Genomic DNA, 27,290 nt, shown 5'->3' on the forward strand with positions numbered 1-27,290 from the left:
ACAGTACTGTAATACGTTTTGAACTCATTAAATCATTAAATGGATCAAAAGTGACAGTAAAGTATTTTATAATGTTTAAAGTGTGTAATGTATAAAGTATATTTACAATGGAACTAAATCAACACTGAACTGACTTCAGCTGAACAATCACACTGTTTAGAGATGCTTAACAGTTGAAATGTTTTCACCATTGAATCATTTTCCTGTTATCACTGCAAAGCTGCTTTGAAACAATCTGTATTGTATAAAATGCTGTATACTCAATAAAAGTGACTTGACTTATCAATCAATCAAACATTCGGGACTTCAAAGTTTCACGGTTTTCACAAAAATATTAAGTATCATCATTGTTGAAAATTGTTTGATTAAATGATAAGTAAAGTCACTTTTATTGAGTATACAGCATTTTATACAATACAGATTGTTTCAAAGCAGCTTTGCAGTGATAACAGGAAAATGATTCAATGATGAAAACAGAGTTCATTTCAACTGTTAAGCATCTCTAAACAGTGTCATTGTTCAGCTGAAGTCAGTTCAGTGTTGATTCAGTTCCATTGTAAATATACTTTATACATTATACACTTTATACATTAAAATTTAAACATTTATTACTTAAAATTTAAACTTTAAAGTAATAAATGTTTCTTGAGCACCAAATCATCATATTAGAATGATTTCTGAAGGATCATGTGACTCTGAAGACTGGAGTAATGATGCTGAAAATTCAGCTTTGATCACAGGAATAAATTACATTTTAAAATGTATTAAAATAGAAATCAGTTATTTTTAATTGCAATAATATTTCACAAAATTACTGTTTTTACTGTAATTTTGATCAAATAAATGCAGCCATGGTGAGCATAAGAAACTTCTTTCAAAATCTTACAAACCCCAAATTTCTGAACAGTAGTGTATTTGTAGTATAAGTAAAGAATGGTTGATAGGAATGTTTTTTTCAAAACTAAGGAACATGTACAGTACATGGGTTAATCATAGGGTGACCAGATGTCCTGTTTTTCCCGGGACAGTTCTATTTTTAGTGTCCCGATAAATTTTTTTTGGTGTTGTCCCATATTGGTTCTTTCCTAAATTGTCTTTGCTATATGAACATAAAAGCGAGTAGTAGTCTTCTGTCATGCGAGAATAGCCTAATCAAAGGTAGCCAATCTCGTCAAAGTATATATTTTGGAGAACAAAGTTACCATCCACTCACAATTCGCAGTTAGCGAAGGTGGAATATTAGAGAGAGCAGAGGAGATCAAATCAGATCTGAAGATGTCAAAGAAGCGTGTGTGTACATTTAACAAGGATCTTCAAAAAGAGTTTATCAAGTTATTATGCCCAGTAAAAAACTCAATGCGGTATCGCGCTGAATGACACATACCAGAAGGGATCTCTTAAACAGTATGTGATCCCAAATTCAGCTCTCTTTGCGCCTGAATGGTCAAATACAGACACAGTTGTCAAAATGCCCATCATGTGGAGTTTCTCACGTAAATACAGTCGGTTATGGCTTAAGTGAACGTAAACAGCTCCGGATATGTGTCAGTATATTAGATCCTAGCATGCAGTCTTAAAGTGAAAGGAGCCTAAAATATCTGTCTGTATCATTACTGTCAATCAAACAAAAGATGTTAAATAAATGTATACATGTTAAATAAAATGATGTACCTGAAAAACTTAGTTTATTTAATTTGTATCTCTATTGTTTTTGTCCTATTGTTTGTAATTTGCTTCTTTGTTCTTTTTTTTTTTTTAAACAAAAACGGCCCTATACGATATATATAGATATCATGAAATAAAATTTCTCATATGATGAAATACATTTTTGGTCATATTGCCATATTACACAAAGTTTCAGTGAATTTTTAGTCAAGTGAAATGATGAGCACCCTAGTGAATCAGTCAGTATCTGTGTGGTCTATGTACCTCACCTCATCGACAAATAGCTCCAGGACGAATGTGGCGACACTGCCATTGATGCCAATGAAGAGGTTGATGGAGGTAAGGACCACATAGGCAGTGCTGGGGACTGAGAAGATGAAGGAGGCTGGGTACATGAGTGGAGTGATAGACCAACTGCAGCAGAAACAAACAAACAACACTCTACTGATTTATGCTGGTTAGAGCTGGTGGAAACAGCATGGTTGACCAAGGAAGTTTAGCTGATTAAGCTGCTAAAACAGGCTGTGGGGACACCAGCACTCCCATGCTGGGGACCACCAAAACATATGATATTTCTGTGTGCAGTGTTAGTAAATATACCAATGTGCTGAAGAGTTATTTATTGAACCAGTAAATGCCTTTCTCACCCATACAGCAACAGCAGGAGCACCAGTGCAGGTAGATTCTTCTCAGATACATATGATTCCTGCTGGAAGCAGATGAAGATGAAGACCACCATAGTGGCTGGTACTGTATAGTTCAACTGAAACACAAGAACACCAAAAATATGAAATCCATTAGGATAACCATTTAAAGATATTTCACAGTCACATCAAACTCACAGCACTCACCATGTCCCATACATAATTGGTAGTCCAATACAGGATGGGCTTTACTCCACTGACAAACTGCAGATGTTTTGATTTACTGACCCGTTCCTCAATAAGGAACAGCACAAAACTGGCAGGAACAAATGACATGGCGAAAATAACACATATGGACACTAGAACGTCCACTGAAGTAGTCATCCTGCAAAGACCAGAAAGAAAAAAGCAATTTTTAGCTTTACTAGAGTTACAACGTACAATTTCACAACTATAAGAGGGTGTAATAATTTGTAAGCCGAATTATAATTCGGAATATTTTGTCGCATTTCATCCCCTAGTGGCAGTAAATAAAAAGTGTTTAAAGAATAATGTTTTAGTGGAAAAATATTGGTAAATCTGACTAATCTCATAGTTTTTACTAGATTACATCACATCCGGTTGCATACGGTCTAGCCACAAAAGTTCAAATATTGAATGACTTCCAGTGTGTCATTTGAGATAGTAAAAAGGCTGCTTTAGTTAATTCCCCATTAGACCTCTCAGCAAACAGATATTACATACAGGGCCATCTCCGTCAGCTGCTCCTTCGTGAGGTTGAGCGGGTGATTGTAGGCTGTTATTCCATATCCGCGTCTTTCTACGTTAGGCGGCAAGTTGGCACGAAGGAGACCATTGTTCATAATATTCACAAATGATGCCATGGCATGCCATCCTTTATTATTAAACCAGACCTGAGAGAGAACACATCACAGATGATTGAAGAGATCAGGAGAAGTTTGAGCTTGAGAGGTGTCTCACAGGTGACTTACTCACCTTCACATTGTTTTGGCTGGTGAGTCCTGTAAGGACATCTGGTAGTCTATGAAGGAGCTGATCTAAAGAGCCATTCTGCAAAAGAACAAAACTTATCGTAATAATGCTAGGGTGCTTTGAGTGTTTACTAGAGTGTTGCTAAGACGCTCTGAATGTTTTTAGTTCTATTACTGTATGGTTGCCAGGGTGTTTTGGGTGGTTCTTTTCTGTCCCAAGTAAAAAGAGCCCAGCCCTCTAGTCTCTATGATAACCTAGTTACAAAACATGGGTCATTCAGTGGAAGTCTGTGAGATTTTTTGCACCATTTATCAACCACAAGGGCTGTGCGATTATGCATCATCTACAATAATACTTTTTTAACGATGTGTAACAGTGTGTCACTCACTTTTCACAAAAAACATGCCTTAAGAGTGTACACTTTCACTGCAAGATGTAGCCCATTAGAATGCACTTAGAATGCCTTTAAGGATATGGGGATATGGGGGCATAAAAGCCTTTGTCTTTTACATTTATAGCATACAATGTATGTAGTTGAGCAATATTATATGTGATATTGATTTTATAGAACAGTTCAATAAACAAGAAGTTAATAATATGCAAGCTACATTTTAGACACAATATTATTTGTTTTTGCTCTACTTCGCCAACAATTTTTTTACAAAGTAACAGCAGAACTGTTGTGTATCTTCGAGTTTTGTGTGTTCACAGTGGTGGTGTTTTATTTCTGAATGAATCTGTTTTGAACAAATCGTTTAAGTGAATGATTCAATGACCCATTTAAAAAGACTGTCACTTGCTTTGTTTCTGAATGAATCAGCTGTTTCAATGAACCGGTTGAATGAATGACTCAGCTCACTCATTAAGTCTTCCAGGCATCTACTGGTAGTTTTAGTTTCATATTTATAAGTATCATTTAAAAAATAAATAAATAAAATGATAATAATTTCATTTAATTTTCAATTAAAAACATCTCATACTATTATTTATACATTTGTGACAGTCATTTAAACAGTCCTGTAGGGTCTCGTTCTAACTGAATCTATTGGGGGGGGGGGGGGGGGGTATAATGCTATTTAATGTATTCTGACTTATTTACACTGTTAAAGAGTTTGATTCTCATGCTAAACATGGCCAAAGCTTCAAAATATGAGTTGAACGTATGATGGAGTATTTCTGTGCCAAAAATACTCTTCAAAATCCTCATAAGCTTCAATCTTTTTTTTTTTTTTTTGTAACGTCATAAAGGTCGGAATTCCTCATACGGGTACTTCTTCCGGAGGAGCGTACACACACATGTCGACCAAAGAAAGAGAGCAAGAGCACGCCCATCAACATTTTCTGTGGCTGATCAAGCCCTCAGGATCAGTGTTCATGGTTTCATAAACAAGGCCCAGATCTACGCTGGATTTACAGATAGTTTGAAACTGAAAGATGGAACGTAAAAGCCCCCGGTCATAAGTCTGAACCACAGGTGGTGAGTAAAACTGCTTCATATGTCTGTTTTGTTGGCAATAGATTCATATAATGTAAACAACACGAACGTAGTGAATTCATAAATGTATTATTCATCACTCACTATACGCTATATTCATTATAGTGATTCAAAATTTATACAGGAAAATGTGATGGTTTATTGTGTGTGTTTAAATACAGTTGTTTAGCTGACCACTGATAGCTTGCATATGATCGCTACGCAAAAGCTGCACGTGCTCGTGACAGCTTGTCACTCTTTAGCTCCATTCACATGGCACGCCTTCAGGTGCTCGGCTGCTTTCGGAAAGACTCAGTACAGCGTATGTATCTTTTATAAATATGATAAAACTAAAGACTTTTTGGAGATATGAAGGATGCACTACTACTCTATAGGTAATCAAGATTAACATGAGATTGGCAGAAACTGTGTGATAACCCCCTTTTAAATGTAAAAATTGGGCAAAAATTGCCCTTATAAAAGGTAAAAATGCCCCTGAAAGTTTTATTTCAACAGAGAAAAGTTCCTTTCTGTCACTGCTGTGAACTAATCGCTGTACAGAAAATCTTTAGGAGTCAGCTGTCCATGATATGTTTAAACCAGCCAAGGTACAAGCACAAAAACACATTCAGCAAAATATTGTTTCACAAAAAAACTTAGATGTCACACCTCTGCAACGTTGTAGCGTCTTCTAATAGCCAAAACGGACTCCTCCAGGTGATGTGGTTCATCCACAGCTTGAGAGCTTTTAGCGCCCAGAGAGAAACCTCCATATCTGCAACGGTGAGCAAAGAGTAAACCAACATCAAAACAAACTGAAATTAAATTTTGATTGTTTGGATCTCTGACAGTAATTAACTTACCTAAATTCATTTACCCATTTTTTCGTCTTCAAACTGTAGGTGAGAGACAAAAATTACACATATGTGCTGTCAAAACAGCTCATTTTTGTTTATTATAGAGTATTTAAAGAAAAATTATTGAAAATCAAACCTTTTCTTCAGAATTTGGGGATACGTTTTGATGAGGTAGTCAGAAATGTTGCGACCTGTCAAATTTTGCAGGATATCACCTGTCATTTGTTTTATCTACATGGGGAAATGGTGGAGGTGTTAGTACGAAACTAAAAACACTAAATAAAGTAAACTAATGAAAAAACCCTGTCTATTCCATTTAAATCTGTGTTTTTGACTGCTAACAAGTGTTCTAATTGCTTATTTTAAAATGTGTTTTCCCTTAAGGAATGGGTCAATAATTGTAAACACCTAAATTAACAATCTTATTTCGGTACGGTACGGTAAATGCTAACATACATATTTTACATAAAACATACTATACATGAAGTTACATTACCACTTCTATTTCAAATAAATGCTGTTCTTTTGAACTTTCTATTAATCAAAGAATCCTTAAAAATGTTTTTTTAAGTTCATGGTTTTCACAAAAATATTAAGCAGCATAACACCAACAATAATAATAAGTATGGCGATCAGCATTTTAGAATGATTTCTGAAGGATCATGTGACACTGATGAGATGTGCCATCACAGATAATATTTCATAATATTACTATTTCACTGTTTGTTCATCAAAAAATGCAGCCTTGGTGAGCATAAGAGACTTTCAAAAACATTTAAAAAAATCTTAACGACCCCAAACTTTTGAACAGTAGTGTATATTACTGACCTGAGGAGGGGGGATTCCTCCTGCTCCCTCTGGGCAGTCCGGCAGCATTCTGCGGTTATTTTCAGTACTGCATTCACAATCAGGAGATGGCTTTTCCACAGTCCAGTTGCCTTTATGAAAGAGCTGCCACATGCTGTAAGGAATCTGGGGCCGGACAAACTTTGTTTCAGCTTCCTCTAAACACTCTAGGTCACTGAGAGAGCACACAATAAAGCATCATGTTAAACTATTTAAACAGTATAGACTATTTTATGTTCTTGTATTCCTAACGACAAGGGTCGTACCTGCTCGGCTCCATACATTTAGTACCAAACCCGGGTGGATCTAGCAGGGCGTCCAGGAGGTTCCGTGTGGCTGAGTCCTGTGGGGCATCATTGCTTTATGGAAAAGAAACAAGAGGTCAGAGATCTGCAGGTGACAGCTTCCTTAAAAATCTCCATCTCTGAATGCATACCTGAAGAAGGTGAACTGCTCCCCGTACATCCACGGCTGGAGCTCCAGGGATGGATATTTCCCAAAGGGTGGGACAATGAGACTGAAGAGTAGAGCGATAAGGACAAAAACTGCAGGAAGAACAATCTGCAAAACATGATGGTAATATGATCATAAATCAACATTGTTACACAAAATTCAACATATCGAAACAAAGACATCTTATTTAACTACTATACACTATAGTTAGTTTAGAATCATAAAGAATTTTTTTATGTTTTTGAAAGAAAATACAAAAATACAGTAATAACAGTAATACTGTGAAATATTATCAAAATTTAAAATAACTTTTTTCTATTATATATTAAAATCTAATTTATTCATGTGATGGAAAAGCTGAATTTTCAGCATCATTACTCCAGTCTTCAGTGTCACACGATCCTTCAGAAATCATTCTAATATGCTGATTTAAGGCTCAAAAAACATTTATTATTATTATCAATGATGAAAACATTTGTTGAATGATTTTGTGGAAACTGTAATACATATTTTTAGGATTCGTTGATGAAAAGAAAGTAAAAAAAAAAAAAAAAACCCAGCATATTACAAAATAGAAAGAACAGATTTATATTTATAAAGATTACATTTAACAGTTTTATTAAATTATTTATGTTTTTGAAGATAAACTTTAAGTGAGTTTTGGATGGCAGCAAAGGTAATTGAATAGGTAACATCAGTCTGATTTGATCTGAAACTGATATGATACTGATACCCCTACAAGACACCTTAAAAACCTTCAGTGGAATTCAAGGAACAACATGTACTATAAATAAGTGCACTATCTGCACCTGCCAAATTACTTAGAAATTACTGCTGTCAAAGCAGACTGATTTTCTTTCCACTTGGAATAACCTGTACTGATGCATTATAACACCAAGAACAGGTATTAAAACAGTAAATAGGTTGACTCAGATAATGCAGCAAGACAGAAAATTAATTCAACATTAATTTAAAAAAAATAGACTTTTTTGGTAGACTTTGGAACTGACATAATCATTCAAACATGCACAATTATTACTTGATAATTTCAAAATCATTGTATTGACATGTCTATCACTGCTGTGTACCTGTGCAAAAATGCCTCTGCGACTGCGAAGAGCGTACTTCAGTCTTTTGGTGAAAAGCGCTCGAAGCTGCTGACATGTATGGAAGCAGCCTGTGAGAGGAGCACCGCCACCCTGACCATCCCCACTCAGCGGTTCTGTCTCCTGGGCCTCTGTGTGCCAGAAAAAGACCTTCTGGTTAATGACATCTCATTACAGCTGTTCTGATCTGCGCTACTGCTGTGAACACTAATTACAGCCTGTTTTGTTTTATTTTGTACCTTTCCTGATTGGCTGTTTCCGTACTGCCAGCGAAGCAGAGAGAAGAGCAAAACAAAACAAACATCTTTAAAATACATGACAACCACACCTAACCTCACATTTATACTTACATTCTTATAGTATGACCAATTAGATGCATACTATCGTCATAGTATGTTTTGTATCCACTGGCCCATATTTGTAGCCCACTTGCCCTGCCAATATTTTCCATGGTCCCAAAAAAAAATTATATATATATATATCTCACAAAAGTGAGTACACCCCTCACATTTCAGCAACCATTTTAATACTATAGAAAGGAAAATTGGATATACGTTAGAGTAGTCATTGTGCAGCTTGTATAGTATATATAAAATAACTCAACATAGAGCCATTATTATCTAAATAACTGGCAACAAAAGTGAGTACACCCTAAGTGAACATGTCAAAACTGTCCAACGTGTCAATATTTTGTGTGAGCTCTATTGTTATTTAGCACTGCCTTAATCCTCCTGGGCATGGAATTCACCAGAGCTGCACAGGTTGTTGCTGGGATCCTCTTCCACTCCTCCATAATGACATCACGGAGCTGCTGGATGTTAGACACATGGCGCTTCTCCACCTTTGGCTTGAGGATGCCCCACATGTGCTCAATAGGGTTCATTTCTGGAGACTAGGCCACTCCTTCACCTTCAGCTTCCTCAGCAAAGCAGTTGTCATCTGGTGGTGTGTTTAGGGTCATATTTCATGCTGTTCAGCCCAGTTTCTGAAGGGAGGGCATCAGGTTCTGCTTCAGAATGTCACAGTACATGTTGGAATCCATGTTTCCCTCAATAAAGCAGAGCTCCCCAGTACCAGCAGCAATCATGTCAGTCCCAGACAATGATGCTACCACCGCTATGCTGGACACCATCTGACCCAAACAAGTTTATCTTAGTCTCATCAGACATGGTTCCAGTAATTCACGCTCTTGGACAGGTTGTCTTCAGCAAACTGTTTGTGGGCTTTCTTGTGAGCCAAGAGGCTTCCTTCTGGGACGATGGCTATGCAAACCGACTTGTTGCAGTGTTCGGCGTATGGTCTGAGAACTGACAAGCTGACCTTCCACTTCTGCAACCTCTAAGGCAATGCTGGCAGCACTCATGCGTCTGTTTTTTGAAGACAGCTTCTGCACCTGACGCACAGCACAAGGACTCAACTTCTTTGATTCAACTTCTTTGGCCTGGTCCTCCCTATGACCCTGGCCACTGTACTGTAACTCAGTTTCATGATGTTACCAATCTTCCTAGGCCATCTTTGTGGAGAGCCACAATTCTAATTCTCAAATCCTCACAGAGTTCTTTTGAACATCCAGTGATCAGTATAAGAGAACTGTACTCAAAGCACCAAATTTTAACTACTCTAATACAAGATCCACACATTTGTATGGTCCTGTCAAGCAGAGAAAAACATTAACATGATGAATAGGACATGTGGCTTTGCATGGTTAAATGACATACAACTGTTATCACTTAGGGTGTACTCACTTTTGTTGCCAGCTTTTGTAACAATTATGGCTGTTTGTTAAGTTATTTTCAGAGGACAGTAAATCTATACTGCTATACAAGCTGCACATTGACTACTGTAAAATAATAAAATATATTCAAGTTTATATAGTATTACATTTCTATAGTAATAGAGAAGATATACTAAAATGGCTGCTGAAATGTGAGGGGTGTACTCACTTTTGTGAGATACTAATATACATACCTGATTCCAAAAAAGTTGGGACACTGTACAAATTGTGAATAAAAACAGAATGCAATGATGTGGAAGTTTCAAATTTTAATATTTTATTCAGAATACAACATAGATGACATATCAAATGTTTAAACTGAGAAAATGTATCATTTTAAGGGAAAAATAAGTTGATTTTAAATTTCATGGCATCAACACATCTCAAAAAAGTTGGGACCATGCCATGTTTACCACTGTGTGGCAACATGGCATGTCATGATGTTGTAATTGATGCAGTATGTGGTCTGGCATTGTCATGTTGGAAAAATGCTATACCTTTCAGCATTGATGGTGCCTTTCCAGATGTGTAAGCTGCCCATGCCACACGCACTCATGCAACCCCATATCATCAGAGATGCAGGCTTCTGAACTGAGCACTGATAACAACTTGGGTTGTCCTTGTCCTCTTTAGTTCGGATGACATGGCGTCCCAGTTTTCCAAAAAGAACTTCAAAGTTTGATTCATCTGACCACAGAACAGTTTTCCACTTTGCCACAGTCCTTTTTAAATGAGCCTTGGCCCAGAGAAAACGCATGTGCTTCTGGATCATTTTTAGATATGGCTTCTTTTTTGGATTGTGTTCACCGACAATGTTTTCTGGAAGTATTCCTGAGCCCATGTTGTGATTTCCATTACAGTAGCATTCCTGTATGTGATGCAGTGCCGTCTAAGGGCCCGAAGATCACAGGCATCCAGTATGGTTTTCCGGCCTTGACCCTTACGCACAGAGATTGTTCCAGATTCTCTGAATCTTTGGATGATATTATGCACTGTAGATGATGATAACTTCAAACTCCTTTCTGATATTGTTCCACTATTTTTCGCCGCAGCATTGAGGAATTGGTGATCCTCTGCTCATCTTGACTTCTGAGAGACACTGCCACTCTGAGAGGCTCTTTTTATACCAATCATGTTGCAAATTGACCTAATAAGTTGCAAATTGGTCCTCCAGCTGTTCCTTAGATGTACATTTAACTTTTCCGGCCTCTTATTGCTACCTGTCCCAACTTTTTTAGAATGTGTAGCTCTCATGAAATCCAAAATGAGCCAATATTTGGCATGGCACTTCAAAATGTCTCACTTTCAACATTTGATATGTTATGAGATTTGTAAATTATTGCATTCCGTTTTTATTCACAATTTGTACAGTGTCCCAACTTTTTTGGAATCGGGTTTGTATATATATATATATATATATATATATATATATATATATATATATATATATATATATATATATATATATATATATATATATATATATACAAACCCGATTCCAAAAAAGTTGGGACACTGTACAAATTGTTATATATTATTATTGTTATAAATTATATATATATATATTATTATTGTTATAAATTAAAAAATAAATATTCCCTATCTATCTATCTATCTATCTATCTATCTATCTATCTATCTATCTATCTATCTATCTATCTATCTATCTATCTATCTATCTATCTATCTATCTATCTACCTAACTACCTACCTTCCTAAACATCATAGGCTATCAAAAGCTTACAAAATTGACATGTTTTCCAACTGGATAACTTTACTTTGATGACATATTTAATCAGTAAAATTTGCAAAACGTTAAATGCATGTATATGCACTATGACATAAGATAGATCAGTTCTTTTAAAAAGTCCTGCCTGTTCATAAACTCAGGTTAGAAAATATTTGCAGAACATACATATGTAAAAAAAACAAAAAAAAAAAAACAATGTAAATTATCTTTTATGAACTTACACCTGCACAACAAATGCTAGCATTGCATAGCATTGTCTTATGTATGCAAATTACACAACAAAACACCTGCAAAGCTGCTGGTTGCAATTGTTTTTTGTTTTTTTTTAAGTCAACCGACATTTGACTTTGAATGAAATACAGCATTAGTATGTAAATTAGGGTCAGCTGTATGAACATAAGCACTATGTTAAGACTGATGCTGAATTCCGAAACGCATACTAGTATCATACATGATTCCAAATTCAGCATATGTCTTAAAGAGATAGTTCACCCAAAAATGAAAATTATCCCATGATTTACCTAGGTGTATATTTTTTCAGACGAACACAATCAGAGATATAGTTAAAAATATCCTTAGTCCTCCAAGGTTTATAATGGTTGTGAATGGGGAGCCATGTTTTGAGGTAAAAAATAATGCATCCATCCATTAAAAAAAGTAATACATACGACTCCAGGGGGTTCTGAAGCAAAAGCAATGCGTTTTTGTAAGATTTGTAAGAATAAGTCTTACTTTTTGGATTGAAATCTACTTTTTTCTGTAACTGACATAAAAAAAAAAAGTTATGACGAGTCCTAAATAAAAAATTAGATGACTAACTTGTAAGATTAGTCAAAACAGTTTATTCAACAGGCCACAGATTTTATCCCATTAGCTCAGCGGAAATGAAATGTATTCATTTACCTGTGTCTGTGTCCTCAGATGGCGCCCCTCGTGGCCTGGAGATGCTGGCAGCTCTTCGGGGTCTGCATCTACGCCTGTCTCCTCTGCCACACGAAGAAAGATCTAAAATATACAGGCAGAGGTAAATATTACAGTCTGGCAAAGCCCCTTTTTCCACCACTTGGCAAGAAGACATATTAGGTTACAACAGCAGCCATGAGGATAAACACTCTCTACTTATTCCCTGTTTATTTTTAACTGATGTTAGAATCCACACAGATTAAAGAGGGATTTCCTCTTTTGCCACCAGAATGGGATAATGACTGGCCATTGATGGATATGTATACCACAACCTTGAACTTTAGTGAGGGGTAAATCCTTTTACAGAGATAATGTATCAGTGTGGAAAAACAAACTGATGCTTCAGAACCGTCTCACCTCTTCTAACGTGGTGTCTGACAACCCGTAACTGACCACGCCAAACTCGCTCTGCCGTTTGTCCAGTTCGTTCAGGAAGAGGGCAAGACTGCCGTCCTCTGAGGCAGCATGGGGCAAGTTGATAACTGCCTCTCTGCCAATGTCCTCCACCAGCTCAGCATCAGAGATGTACTGCTGAGCAAGAGCCATTAGAGCAGCAACATCTAAAACAGGAAGGTATCAGTCCTTAGATAATGTTGAGGTCTGGATTGCATGTCAACAATAGACATTAGAATAGACATTGCGGGCAAAGCCGGGCAGCTTAGACAATATGTTAAGACATGATGCACATAATTCCTGTAAGGCAAAGCTGTACCCACCAAATCCATTCTCTTCACTGCCCAATCCTGTGTCATCACTTAATGAGGATTCGCTGTCCTGAAACACAGAGACCTGGTGAGGAACTGCAGGAGGTTTGCGACAGAGCACATGAGCGAAGCAGAATGATGTCGCTCAAATCCAGCTCTGACATGAAATTTCTCTCAATTAATTTCTTGAATAAACAGTTATTAGTAATGTCATGTAGCTTTATAGCTTAAGTTGCTGATTAATTCATCAGAGCAGCGCTGACAACACGTTTCTGTGCGAGTGTGTGTTTGTACTGTATGTGTGTGCATTTGAATGAGAAAGACAGTGGGAGAGAGTATGTATAAAACAATAATTTTTATAATTAGGGTTTAAACATTAATAATAACAATAAGTAAAATTAGCCCTATATATAAAAAATGTAATCAAAAACAAATCAAAATAAAACATTTTAAAAGATTTATATTTGATTTGATTTATTTTACATCTAAGGGGTTCAGCTGACAGAAAAGTCTGGGCAATCTTGGTATAACTGATGTGCTAAAGTCAAAGTACTCAATAGGATCTGGAAAATATGCCCTAACACTTTTAGCTTCTGCTCTTCATTCATGTGGGTCATCTCACCTTGCTTACTGCAGCTGAAGGGAGTTTGCTAGTGCTGATGCTGCTGGGTGTCCTATGCATCTCTCTCTTGACCAGCGTAAGGTAGTATCCTGTACCAAGACGTGCCTTGAGGAAAAGCGGCGTTCCATAGCAGCACAGCTTTCCCTGGGAAATGATTGCAATGCGGTCACCGAGAAGATCAGCCTCATCCATGTAATGTGTGGACAGAATGATGGTGCGGCCTGAAATTCAAAGGGTGCTAAGTCTGGTAGCTGACAAACACTAGATTATATTCATTTTTCAAAAGGCGAAACTTTAAAAGACCTTCACGGTATTTGAGCAGAAGGTCCCAAATCCCGCGGCGGGAGTAGGGATCCACACCAGCTGTGGGCTCATCCAAGACCACAACCTTAGACCCACCTATGAAAGCGATTGCAACAGACAGTTTCCTTTGCATGCCACCTGTCAAGAAAGACAAAATAAGCCCAAGTAAAGGCTAGAGGTCACAGTTTAGAAAACACCATAACAGATACAGAACACCTGAATGGCTTTGAAATGAAGATGTTTGTTAACCTACCTGAAAGGTTTTTAGTCTGCTCGTGTCGTTTGTGGTGTAAGCCCACATCCTCCAGTAGTGAATTTATCTCTTTCTTCACATCCTCCATGCTCATGCCCTTCATTTGACCATAGAACCACACATGCTCTTCCACCGTCAGGCTTCAATGACATACAAGAGAACACATATAATGTTAAACATATAGTATAGAATGTATAAGCTTGACTCATGTGGCAACGCAAATGTTTCATTATTATTTAAAAACTCTCAGAGTAGAATTACCAAAGTACAAGAAAAATTATCAAGGTAACACTTTTTTATTGGACTGGTACCCTACATGTCAAAGAGGACGTTGTGCTGGGGACAAACTCCCAGAGTCCTGCGGATTATGTCCATATCTGTGCGAATGTCCATTCCCTTCACATATATCGTACCAGCAGTGGGAGGAAACAGTCCTGTTAGAATGGACCTGTGAGTCAAATCATCATGAAGTATTAAATGAGTTAGAGCTTGGTAAAGTAAATTTAGTAAGACTTAAATTTAGTTTAAAGAAATGTAACATATTTGTAATGATTCATTTTTTTAAGCTCTCACATGGTGGTTGTCTTGCCAGCTCCATTGTGACCCAGAAAAGAGGTTATTTGGCCCTCATAGAACTTTATGTTAAGGTGATTGACAGCAAGCTTGGCCCCTTTTTTATAAATCTTTACTAAGTTCCTTATGGAAACTCCCAGAATGAGGTTTGTCGGTTCAGCTTCAATCCGATCTGTAATAAACATCGGAAGTAAAAAATATTTAATCAAAAACATGGTACATAATCTCTTCACCCAAGAGTATTAATTCAAATATTTTTTCCTAAAATAAATATTAAAAACATCTGCATGCCAAACACAGTTTAACTCATAGTTTGATGCTCTTACCATCTGGTTCCTCTCTAGGTGCTGTAGGAATGGGCAACCCCACCTCTAACGGAACCCCACCCCAGTAATTCAGCTGGAAGATAAAATACCACGGTCTGGGGACACCATACTGACCTGTGAAACACATCCAATTATTGACATATTTTTTCACACAGACTAATTCAACACAACGAGTGTGTTTACATGCATAATCGTATTCAGCCGACAAGTTATAAAACAACTTGTCTTTGACATGTACCAACACATAACCATGTTTTTATGATTATATCAGATAATAATGTTATGATACTTTGATGCTGCTTTGCATTTGAACACATAAACAAAACCTGAGCGAAACACCTATATATTTACCCCACTTTCACTTTTTAAATACCTTTACCTGTCAGTTCACTCAATGTCTGGCTGTGAAACAGGAATGTCTTGGGGTAAAACACAATAATTTAAACCTATTTTTCTTGCCTTGTCTATTAATAGATTTGCAATTTTTTTGTAAAAATTAGCTTTTTTTGATTACTATGAGACTTGTGAAGTAAGATTTCATTCTGCAAGGATGCATTAAATAGATTAAAACATATAATGTTACAAAAGATTTCAAAGATAAGTCAATAATATGAATTTTCAATAATATCAATAATTCTCAATAATATCAATAATTTCAAATAAATGCTGTTCTTTTGAACTTTCTATTGATTAAAGAATCCTGAAAATATCATCATGGTTTCCACAAAAAATTAAAGAAACAAAAAATTTGAAAACATCAATGTTTTCAACTTTGATAATAAGAACAAATGTTTCTTGAGCACCAAATTTACTTTATTAGAATGATTTCTAAAGTATCATGTGACACTAGTAGTAAAGTAGTAGTAATGGCTGCTACAAATTCAGCTTTGCCTCATAGGAATATATTACACATATAAATAAATAAATTATGTATAAATAAATATATTATCACAATATTACCATTTTTACTGTATTTTTGATCAAATCAATGCAACCTTGGTAAGCATAAGAGACTTATGGTGAGCATTTAAACACTGATGAATCCAGAATATCATGTTAAGATATCAAAGGAAGACACAGCTAGATATAATTTTGCGTCAGCTCACAGAAAGTTGCTTTACCTGGAAATACAGCTTCAATGTACCAAGTAGCCAGTGCATAGATGACAGCATCTACATACAACATCACAATGGAGGTGGTGAAGTTGTAGCGGTCCCCCTCCATGGGGCTGGATCTCAAGTTAAACCACTGGATCCCCACACCCTGCTCTTCATACTGAGAGAAATACTCACAGCCAAAACCAAAGGCCACTGGAGACAGGAAGCTCTAAAGGGAAACAAGTCATTGCTTCAGACATCTGAATTGCAGAGTTTGATAGGAACAGACAAAAGTTTAAATTGTCATTTTCTAATAATCTTCTCCTTTGAAGCCCTCAAATCTCATTCTTATATATTTTCTTATATGTGTTGTGTGAAGATGTGTTACGCCAGCAGCTCTCACCGCTAAGATTCTGTGCGTGCTGGTCAGATATTCCCTCCAGGCCACACATAGCACATACGGCAGGTAAAGCGTGAAGTAAATGAGGCCTCCACACGCTGCTGCCAGGTTAGCGCGTGAGAAGAATGTGCTGATGAGGAAGCAAAGCATGATGGTGGCTGTAGCAAATGCGGTAAGGAAGAAGAAAACAACAGCCGGGTCACTGTAGGGTAAGATATCTCCCCACTGCAGGAGAGAGAAGAGAGACAGAGAGCTCAAACAGTGCATATTTTTTTTTCAATAAATCTTTTGGCAGATGAGAGAAAAGGAACTTTAAAGAGGTGTCATCAAAGAGCACGTTGAGCTCAGGAGAGCTGCAACTTCGTTCACCTTAAGGGCGGCGATAAGGAGTCCTGCGCTGAATAGGAAGGGCAGGTAACTACTGACGAACCAGCTGAGCCACAGCATCCCAGAGCTCAGGCCCATGATACGCATTGTCTCCTTTAGACGAGCTTCTTTCTCGTAGACCACACCCTTTATGATCATAGCCACAGAATAGATCCACGCCAATGTCATAAACAGAGGCAAAGAACGATTCAGGACACGTATGAACCTAAAAAAAAAAAGAAAAAAAAAAAAGAAAAAAGGTCATTGACGGGTAAATGGAATGATTTTGAAATGTTATGACTCAATTTCCTTACATACACTACTATTACACTTATTACACACTACTATACAAAAATATAGTAAAAACAGTAATATTATGAAATATTATTACAACTTAAAATAACTGTTTTCTATTTTAATATATTCTAAAATGTAATTTATTCCTGTGATGGTAAAGCTGAAATTTCAGCATCATTACTCCAGTTTTCAGTGTCACATGATACGTGTCTTGAACCACTGATTCGAAACAAAAGATTTGTAAAGCTTTGAAGCTTCATGAAGCAGTGTTTTGAAATCACCCATCACTAGATATTGTTGGATAAAGTCATTATTTTGTTTTTTTTGGCGCACAAAAAATATTATTGTCGCTTCATAACAATAAAGGGGTGGTTCAGTGTTTTTTTTAGGCTTGATCGTGTTTATGGGGCGCAGTTTAACATGTCTTAATGCTTAGTTTTTTAAAAAATGCCGTATTTTTCATATATTTTACCTTTATTTTACACCACTGTTTCCCTTCTCCTAAAAACGCTCTGTTGAGTTCCTGGTTCTATGAAGCCCCTCTCTCAGAAATACGCAATGGACTGAGATTGGTTAGCTGGCCCTGTGTATTGTGATTCGCTGTCTGGAATACGTTGTCACGATTCAGGTTGTCCGGAAACGCCACGCCCCTTACCATTATGGGCAAAAGGTTCATGTGCTTCGGTCAAAGTCCATTCTTTGCTTCGGTGGAAATTAAAATAATGGCGTAATGATGTAATGATGAAGAGGGTCAAGCAGAACCTCTGCAAGCGTGGCTTTTAATGGATGTTTATGAATGTTAAGTATTTTTGTTTGCATTTGTGTCAAAGTGTTTAGATATGCTGTCACTTGTAAATGTTACTGCTGCCCCAGTGTTCTGATTAAAGCTTTACTGTAGCTGAATACATGACTGAGTAGTAGCATTTTTGTAAAGGTATTGTTTAATTTATAGCATGAACCAGCATGTGTGTAAACACAACATAAAGCCGTAATGAAACAATGTTGTACATTGATAACAGAAACGCCAACAAACACCAACAGATGTTCGCTAGTATGTTTACATAGAAGTTTGTTGGTGTTTGTAGGCGTTTGTTGGTTAAATATGAGATAGAATTTAGCTAACTGGCTAGCGAGCCAAACCGCGTTGGTCTTTGTTTACATCCCAGAAACTGTATAACTTTATAAAACAATAAAACATACTTACAGTTAGGGGCCCATAAACAGCAGCTTCTGCTTTTAAAGTGGGAACTGCTCCATCTTTCAGTAATAGCCTTTGTGCGAATCCAGCATTGAACTTGTGTGGATTCTGTAAGCTGTCTTCCGTAAAATGTGCAGCACAGACCGCTAAATTAGTATTATAATTGTCAGGAACAAAATTAAACATAATCCCGAAGTCCAGTGTCCCTAAGAAGAAGACTTGTATGCACGCGTCATGGCCTCACCCACTTTTTTGTGTGTTCCTGGGGGCAGTGTTTATGTTATGGTGTGTTCAAGTCCTCCTGGGAAGTTCGTACTTACGAGGTGGGAAGTCGTGTGTACAACAGTAGGTGCGTTCAAGTCACTTTCGTCGGAGTATGATGGCAGTGTGCCTTCTCTAAATTAATTACACAAAATAACAACACTTCTGCTTCTAGAAATGTAGAGCAAAGAATGTGCATTAGTTGTATGTTGCTTTTTTTTGTTTTTTAATTAATTTATGAAGCCATTGTAAACTTTATTGTAACATATTACATTTTACATTGTGATGCTATTGGGTTTTTTTTTGCTGGTAATCAGCTTACTTCGTTGTAAATAGAAAAGCCTGACAATGTCACTGCTAAATACCTGTAAGTATTGTGGTATTTCACTATGTTTCTGACTGACACGCCCCAAACTCGTACAGATCGGAGCTTAAAGAAAATTAAGAGCTTCCCACTGGTATTTACAACATTGTGATGGCGTTCATGTCGGTTCTGCTCGTAAATACGATCTTTCCGACATGACTTGAACGCACCATTAATTGCAGGGTTTATGATGTCGCCAACCCAGGAAGAAGTTTTTGTCGTTTAGGTCGTTTTTGTAGGCATTAAACCACCTTAAATTTAAAAGACAATATCTCCGTTTGCATTGAACTTTCAGCGCTGTAACTTTGCAGATACTGTTTGTACTCAAGCAGCAACATTACACACTAACTAAAGTTACCAAAGTGAAATCGCAATGAACCACCCCTTTAAGGTTGAACCACTGTAGTCACATGAAATGTTTTAAATATGTCTTTAGTTCCTTTCTGGCCATTGAAAGTGTTAACTATCTTGCTGGCAATGGAGGTCTCACTGAGCCATCGGATTTTATCAAAAATATCTTAATTTGGGTTCTGAAGATGAACAAAGGTCTTCCGGTGTGGAACGACATGAGGGTGAGTAATTAATGACAGAATTTTCATTTTTCAATTTCATTTCATTGATGGATTTAGCACAAAGTTATTGGTGTACATTGTGGAATAAAGTGTGGTGTGAAACAGAAGAGTGAAACTCACACATCATCAACGAAGCAGGGGTAAGGCATCTGTTGCACATATATGCCTGTGTTTGGCTCTTTACCAGTGAGCAAATGTGTCACAGCTCTCTCAACTAAATCCTGCACATAAATAAAACCACCCCAGACATAGCGGAGGTCACTGAATGGTTCAGCAGCCGGGCCTGGATCCCAAAATCTGTCAAATGATAAAACATGACATATCAGCTTTATTAAACAATTGACCAAGGAAGCGCTACATAAATAAATTTCTCAGTAAACTTAAGTGTGCGTGTGGACATTTCAATATACTTGTCTTTGATCTTGTTTGTGCGGGTTACATCGTCTATGTCCATGCGGATCTTGTACTTGACATGAGGAGGTAGGGAGGATGATGAAGGGTCTGGGAGGAGGAAGACAATTCCAGCCCAAAACTGACGATCTTCCAGCAGCTCCAGGGCTCGTTCGACCAGCTCACCCTCTGTGGCCAGACCCTCAATTTTATTCAAAGAGAAGCACTGGAACAATAGAGGATATAGATAGTTAAGGATAAATATAAATGCTGAGGATTGTCTCAAATGCAAGTTATTGACAATATCTGACAGTTATGATTACATTTTGGCTTTAAAGAATTTTAGATCCATTTGTAAAGGGTTATAGGTAAAGTAGAAATCTTTATCCTTAACACTTTCATTTCAATTAATAATATAGTTTTTAAACCTAATGTCTATGTGCCACATCTGTGAGATATTTTTGTTAGTACACCTACATTAAAGGGTTTGTTTACCCAAAAATGAAAATTTTGTCATTAATTACCTCATGTCGTTCCAAACCCTTAAGACTTTCGTTCATCTTCAGAATGCAAATGAAGATCTTTTTGATGAAATCTGAGAGCTTTCTGTCCCTCCATAGACAGCCTACACAATTGAAACTTTGGCGCTTCAAAAAGTTCATATAGCTCAAACGTTTGAGCTTCCGGAAGAAATTTATTCTCATATGGATTAGTTTTCCGATCTCTTTGTGAACTTTTTTAAATGTCAAAGTTTCAATTGCATTGGCTGTCTATGGAGAGACAGAAAACGAAAGATTAAGAAAGAGGAACGAAAGTCTTACGGGTGTGGAACGACACGAGGGTGAGTAATTAATGACAGAATTTTAATTTTTGGGTGAACTACCCTTTTTATTATTCATTAAAGTTGTCTATATTGTCCTTTTGCAAAGTGGAGGAACATCTGGTTATTACTGGGCAATGTATGAGGTTGAAGTCAGCATTCAGTCATAATTCGTTGTATTCCAACATTCAATGCAAATGTCGAGGAATAGCAAATGGTATGGATGGTGTAAGCGTGCATCAATAGAAGACAAGGAGTTTGTGACAATTATCTGTTAAGGTTCAGCTGCTGAAAATGTGATAAATGAGTGGGTAGATAAATGTATATGAACCTAAAAAATTTATGGAATTATGAGTTACACATGGACCCTACAGTTGTCTCTTCCTCAAACTTTTATTACTATCCTATTAATAATTCATTACTTTAATCAAAATAACTTCCCCTCCCTCTTGCAGCGACATCTCTTCTCTTCTCTGAGGACGTGTTTACTGGTGCGAGGGCGGGACAACCCATCACTCAACCATCCAGTCAATTCCTAAATTGACAAAATCCCAGCCTACATTTTTCTTGTATCAGAACTTCCGTTTCATGCCACTTCAGCACCTCCTTTTTTTACATCCATTACTTGTGTACTTGAACAGATATAAAGGCAGAAAAAAAATCAGGTTTACTAGTTTAACTGGTCATAACATGAGCTGCAGATTTCCTGCTAGGCTAGACAAGTACCTTTGTGAGTTCCGACAGAGTACTGAAGGTGTTGCTTAAATCCTGGTACAGATCTAACCAAGTGGGCGGTGCTCCAACTTTACGAGGTGTTTCTGGGTCAGGTGTCGAGAGGAACCGGGAAATGCGAGAAGCCGTCCAAGAGGTGTTTTCCAGACGTAGGTTCACAACTACCGCCACCTCAGGCCTTCTCAGAAGATCCTGCAGAAGCCGAATTTCTACACTGCTCTCCATGAAGGTTTTGATTCTGGGACCCACTTCCTGCCATGCCTCCTGCACATCATTTAGAATCTGGAAGTCCTGAAACGTTTTGTTTACCTGGAGGAACAAGAATTTCAGGATAGCATCATAGACATCCTATTTTTGGACAATATGCATATTGCACACAGGATGGGGCGGTACCTCTGACATGATTGTACGGGTGACTGGTGTGTCTGGTGTGTATAGCAGCTTTCCAATGAACAGTGGTTTGATGCCCCGCCACACAATCCGTGAGAGAGGGTTGGACTCCAGACTTCGAATCAAGTTTTCACAGAATGGCGCTATGAATAAAAAGAAAATCAGGCATGGTTTGAGTTACCCCTGATGCCCAAACTATATGGAAACAGGAATATGAATCTTTGGGTAGACTTTCTCAATTCAGAAACAATTTATGCAAATTTAGAACGAATCATTTTGATTCACAATGACATTTGATTCAATTTGATTTGATCTTGATTAATGATTCAAATCTATATTTTTAAGTTCACTATGTTAAGATTTTGTAAATACTTCTCCTAATGTGTCTCAAGAAAAGAAAAAGACCAACTACTTAAGATTGTTTATTGTAAGCAACTTGAAAGTAAACATATTAAATATATTTACATTCAGGCAACTTGGAAGACATTTATTTAACTAATTTAATGTTTATATTCACGTTACAATATAGAATGCTACTTTACCGAATCACGTTTCATTAAATTTTTACTATTTTAAATTCATTCTTGACCTAAACAAATGATTCACGATTCAAAAATCTATGTTTCAAGATCGATGCATATGCATCGTTACACCCTATAAATGAATCAAATATGTCTTACTGGTGCTGTTGTTATTTTCAAGGTCTGTCTCCTCTGATATGTTTCTGCCCAGGAAAGATTTGATGTCCTGATCTTCGTACCAGTTGAATGAAGGGATTCTCTCTCCCCCTGCCTCTGGGTGTCCACACATGATTCTGGAGAAGGCACGAAAGCTCTCGCGTGGCAGTGCTAATCGGTTTTCAGGTGTCAGTAACCTCATTTCGGAGTTTAGCTCTGAGAAACTGGACAGAGAAGAGATCTGGGGGAGAAGAGAAAAACAGATTCATTGCTGTGGTGTGAAAATGAATGCAAACATATTTGCATCCTTAAAAATTTATTATTTAACTAACTATTCCTCTGATGGCAAAGTTGAATTTTCAGCATCATTACTCCAGTCTTCGGTGTCACATGAACCTTCAGAAATCATTCAAATTTGGGGCTCAATTATTATTGGTGTTCAATTATTAATAATGGTTATTATTATTATCAATGCTGAAAAATGTTCCACTTAATATTTTGTGGAAACCATGAAACATTTTTTCAGTATTCCCTGATGAATAGAAAGTTCAAAAGAACAGCATGTATTTGAAATAGAAATCTTTTGTAATATCATAAATGTCTTTACTGCCTTGCGGAATGAAAGTAATAATTTCTTCTTACTTACCCAAACTTTTGAATGGTAGTTTCCACAAACTAATAAGCACCAACATTTTCAGCATTAATAATAAAAAGAATGTCTCAAGCGGAACAAATCAGCATATTAGAACGATTTTCTGAAGGATCATGTGACTCTGAAGTCTTGAATAATGATACTGAAAATTTAGAGGAATAAATTACATCTTAGATTTTTTTAAATTAGTTCTTAATTATTCCAAACTTTTCATCTGTAGTGATTGTCATGCAGTTTCATAGAGAAAGGAAAAGGCAAGATTAATGTTTCATTAGTACAGTAAGTGTGAAACTTTGGCATTAATAGATCTGAAAACGACTCACATCATCCATAACTGATGCTAGTTCCTGAGTTACAGAGGAAACAGCCCGACTGATGAGCCGGAGATCAGCCGCGTTTGCCTGCAGTCTGTCTCTCTGAAAGGAATTAATATTAAAAAAAAATCTGTTCAAATATGAAACTGAGATTTCAGATGGCATTGACAAAAAGAAGCACGTTAACATTTATCATATATAAAATTTTCTTCCAGGAAAATGGCCCAAAAATACTGACAACAAAATCAAATTCTCTTTAGAATGAGAATGTCCCTCCTCCTGATACCACCTACTTCTGACTAGCATGAAAGCAGCATATCATTTTCAAAGCTATGTCATGAACTAAATGCTATTGGCTATTTAAAAAAATGACATCCCTTTGATAGTTTTTGACTGGTAATCACATAATTAGTGATAGGCACTTTCAAAAAACTGTTTCATGAAGCTTCACAACCTATATGCATCGTTTGTTTCAAATCAGTGGTCCAGAGTGCATATAAAACTTAAACTATAAGGCTTTGTTACATCATACCTTGCTATTAACTTGTTTTTTTAATTCGGATGGTTTGCTGCTAGAGAGCATTAATCTGGTAAACCCATGAACTCAATATATATTCAATATATATATATATATCTAGTTGTCAAACATGAAACTCTAGATGGCACAGGCCAAATGCATTCTGTAAGCAATCACATAATTTACTACACAGCACAAGTTGACTGGCCTCTGCTAATCCTGCAGCCTATGAGCTTGCTTGCTCAACATTTTAATTATCTTGGTTCAATGTTCACTGCAAGCGTGCTTTGAAACCCTCCACCTCCCCCTACAGGATTTATGTATGCATATTCCTGCAGAGGAAGCATATCATGCTCACAGCAGCGTGTCTGTGCATCTATTGTCAGTAGCAAGTCCATACTTGCTCTGCAGCAGTAATAATCAACAGCAGCAGCAGCGTAGCAGATCTAGTCTGCCAAGATCAAATACTTAACATTGTCATATCCATTAACATACTAAAACTATTCCCAGAGTTGTCATGATTGAAATTGTTTTAACTGATCTTAGATCTTAGTTTTATAATGAATGTTCAGGCGGGCGGGTCGAGGGTTGATGAGACAAATCATTAATGATAGAAATATTAACGACTGGGGTATGTGCCATGCTGAGTATGTGACATGTAACACCTGTGAAGTGCTATGTATATGATACAATACTCATAATTTAGCCTATACCCATCCTTTGCTTGGGCTGAAAGCATTTCATTTTTGGTGTATGTGTTCGGGAAGTTACAGTAACAGAAACAGTGACATCCCATTTTAGTTTAGGCTATTAATAAAATTAAATTTTGCCAAAGCAGAACTTTTACTATAAATAAATGTTCACTTAAAGGGTTAGTTCACCCAAAAATGAAAGTTCTGTCATTTATTACTCACCCTCATTTCATTTCACACCCGTAAGACCTTCATTAATCTTCAGAACATAAATTTAATTTTTTAATGAAATCCAAGAGGTTTTTTTTATCCCCAATAGAAAGCAAAGTATTTACCGTCATTCAAGGTCCAGTGATTCAACCTTAATGTTATGAAGTGAATACATTTTGTGTGCAAAAATGTAATCAGCTGACACAGTACACTGTACACAGTTCAGCACTTCCGTGTTTACGTCCGAACACCGGCTCAGCATTGGCTGACGCTTTTCATGTGTGCACCACAATGCATTCGTATGATGCCAGCCAATACTGAGCCGGAGTTCGGAGGCAAACACGGAAGAGCTGAACTGTGTTCACTGCATCAAACTGCGTAAAAGACTGACAGGGTATAGAAGAAATTGTTGAATAAAGTTTTGCACACAAAAAGTATTCTTGTCATTTCATAACATTAAGGTTGTCTTTACTACCTGGACCTTGAACAGAAATTGCGTTGCTTTCTATTGGGGATAAAAAAAAAAACCTCTTGGATTTAGAACAACATGAGTAATTAATGACAGCAATTTCATTTTTGGGTAAGCTAACCCTTTAAAAGCAGCCTAGATATGATACCATAGCTCTTGTTCTATCCAGACTGGACTACTGTAATGCTCTCTTGGCTGGCTTTCCAGCATGCACTATCAAGCCTCTGCAACTGATCCAGAATGCTGCAGCAAGACTGGTCTTCAACGAACGAAGAGAGCGCACGTCACTCCTCTCTTCATCAGTCTGCACTGGCTGCCAGTAGCTGCTCGCATCCAATTCAAGGCTCTGATGTTTGCTTACAGAACGACAGCTGGCTCTGCACCGCTATACCTTAACTCACTACTTCAGACTTACGCGCCCTCCAGAAACCTGCGTTCTGCAAGTGAACGGCGCCTTGTGGTGCCATCACATAGGGGCACTCTCACGGACCTTCTCCGGGACTGTTCCTGGCTGGTGGAATGACCTGCCACGCTCTATCCGAGCAGCTGAGTCTCTAGCCATTTTCAAAAAAATGCTAAAGACGGATCTTTTTCGTCAGCACTTGACCCAGTAGTAGTAGCACTTACCTTGACTAATATTCTTCTCCTATCTGTGTATTTATTTATTTAAAAAAAAAAAAAAAAAAAAAAAATCGCTATGAGCACTTTACTGACATAACTGTGACTTCACTCAGCACTTACATACTGTTGTTCTCATGTTGATTTAATTGATTCTACTACTCTCATTTGTAAGTCGCTTTGGATAAAAGCGTCTGCTAAATGACTAAATGTAAATGTAAATATCATCACACTTAAAGGGGACCTATTACGCCCCTTTTTACAAGATGTAAAATAAGTCTCTGGAGTCCCAAGAGTGTGTATATGAAATTTAGCTCAAAATACCCAACAGATTATTTATTATAGCATGTTAAAATTGACACTTTTTGGGTGTGAGCAAAAACAATGCCATTTTTGAGTGTGTCACTTTAAATGCAAATGAGCTGCTGCCCCACTACCCCCTTTCAAGAAATCAAGCTCCGACATACTGGCAACAACACAACAGAACAATCTTAAGCACCAAAATGTCAGAAAGGAAATTTTTTTCTTGTTTACGATGATTCCGATTGCATGTGTGGGAACCATCAGTTCTGGATATGAAGTTTGAGCATGAAGCTTTGGTATTGACCCATCTTTCAGAATCAACCTTTGTAAAAATCCAGTGTTGAACAGACCCTTGTTTGTGAAGCAGTTTTTCATAAAATGATTGGCACAAACGTACAAGACTTTACTACTTTCTTCAGGACATTTCCTTCAAAAATGAAAATACGATGTCCTCAGTGAATCAGGAGTCTATGGAGGCTCTTATGTGTATTGGTACATCCCAAAACACAACACTTGTAATGCCTCTTTGGCACAGACATTGTAAAACTATGCTATGGCACAATCTGTTCTTCTCACTCAGGGCTGTGTCTATGCTGATAGACCGGCGGGGCTTCTCCTTATGATGACACCATTGTAGGGGAGAAT

General features: G+C 37.2%; 1 protein-coding gene across 1 annotated transcript in view; it reads right to left on the bottom strand.

The window, feature by feature from the left end:
- Positions 1-27,290, bottom strand: part of abca7 (ATP-binding cassette, sub-family A (ABC1), member 7) — a 43,940-nt gene that overhangs the window by 10,797 nt on the left and 5,853 nt on the right. Inside the window, 31 exon segments of the mRNA XM_067388588.1 lie at positions 1,935-2,079; positions 2,313-2,428; positions 2,517-2,694; positions 3,054-3,223; positions 3,306-3,380; positions 5,446-5,551; positions 5,640-5,672; positions 5,770-5,864; positions 6,462-6,654; positions 6,746-6,838; positions 6,916-7,040; positions 8,021-8,169; positions 12,466-12,495; positions 12,498-12,567; positions 12,883-13,085; positions 13,242-13,299; positions 13,852-14,072; positions 14,155-14,292; positions 14,408-14,547; positions 14,724-14,855; positions 14,981-15,152; positions 15,307-15,420; positions 16,428-16,632; positions 16,807-17,028; positions 17,173-17,395; positions 19,982-20,158; positions 20,272-20,477; positions 21,798-22,112; positions 22,197-22,336; positions 22,874-23,111; positions 23,846-23,938. Of these exon segments, the coding sequence (XP_067244689.1) occupies positions 1,935-2,079; positions 2,313-2,428; positions 2,517-2,694; positions 3,054-3,223; positions 3,306-3,380; positions 5,446-5,551; positions 5,640-5,672; positions 5,770-5,864; positions 6,462-6,654; positions 6,746-6,838; positions 6,916-7,040; positions 8,021-8,169; positions 12,466-12,495; positions 12,498-12,567; positions 12,883-13,085; positions 13,242-13,299; positions 13,852-14,072; positions 14,155-14,292; positions 14,408-14,547; positions 14,724-14,855; positions 14,981-15,152; positions 15,307-15,420; positions 16,428-16,632; positions 16,807-17,028; positions 17,173-17,395; positions 19,982-20,158; positions 20,272-20,477; positions 21,798-22,112; positions 22,197-22,336; positions 22,874-23,111; positions 23,846-23,938 (4,575 nt within the window).

Source organism: Chanodichthys erythropterus, chromosome 6 (genome assembly GCF_024489055.1).
Source record: "Chanodichthys erythropterus isolate Z2021 chromosome 6, ASM2448905v1, whole genome shotgun sequence".
Classification (NCBI taxonomy): Eukaryota; Metazoa; Chordata; class Actinopteri; order Cypriniformes; family Xenocyprididae; genus Chanodichthys; species Chanodichthys erythropterus.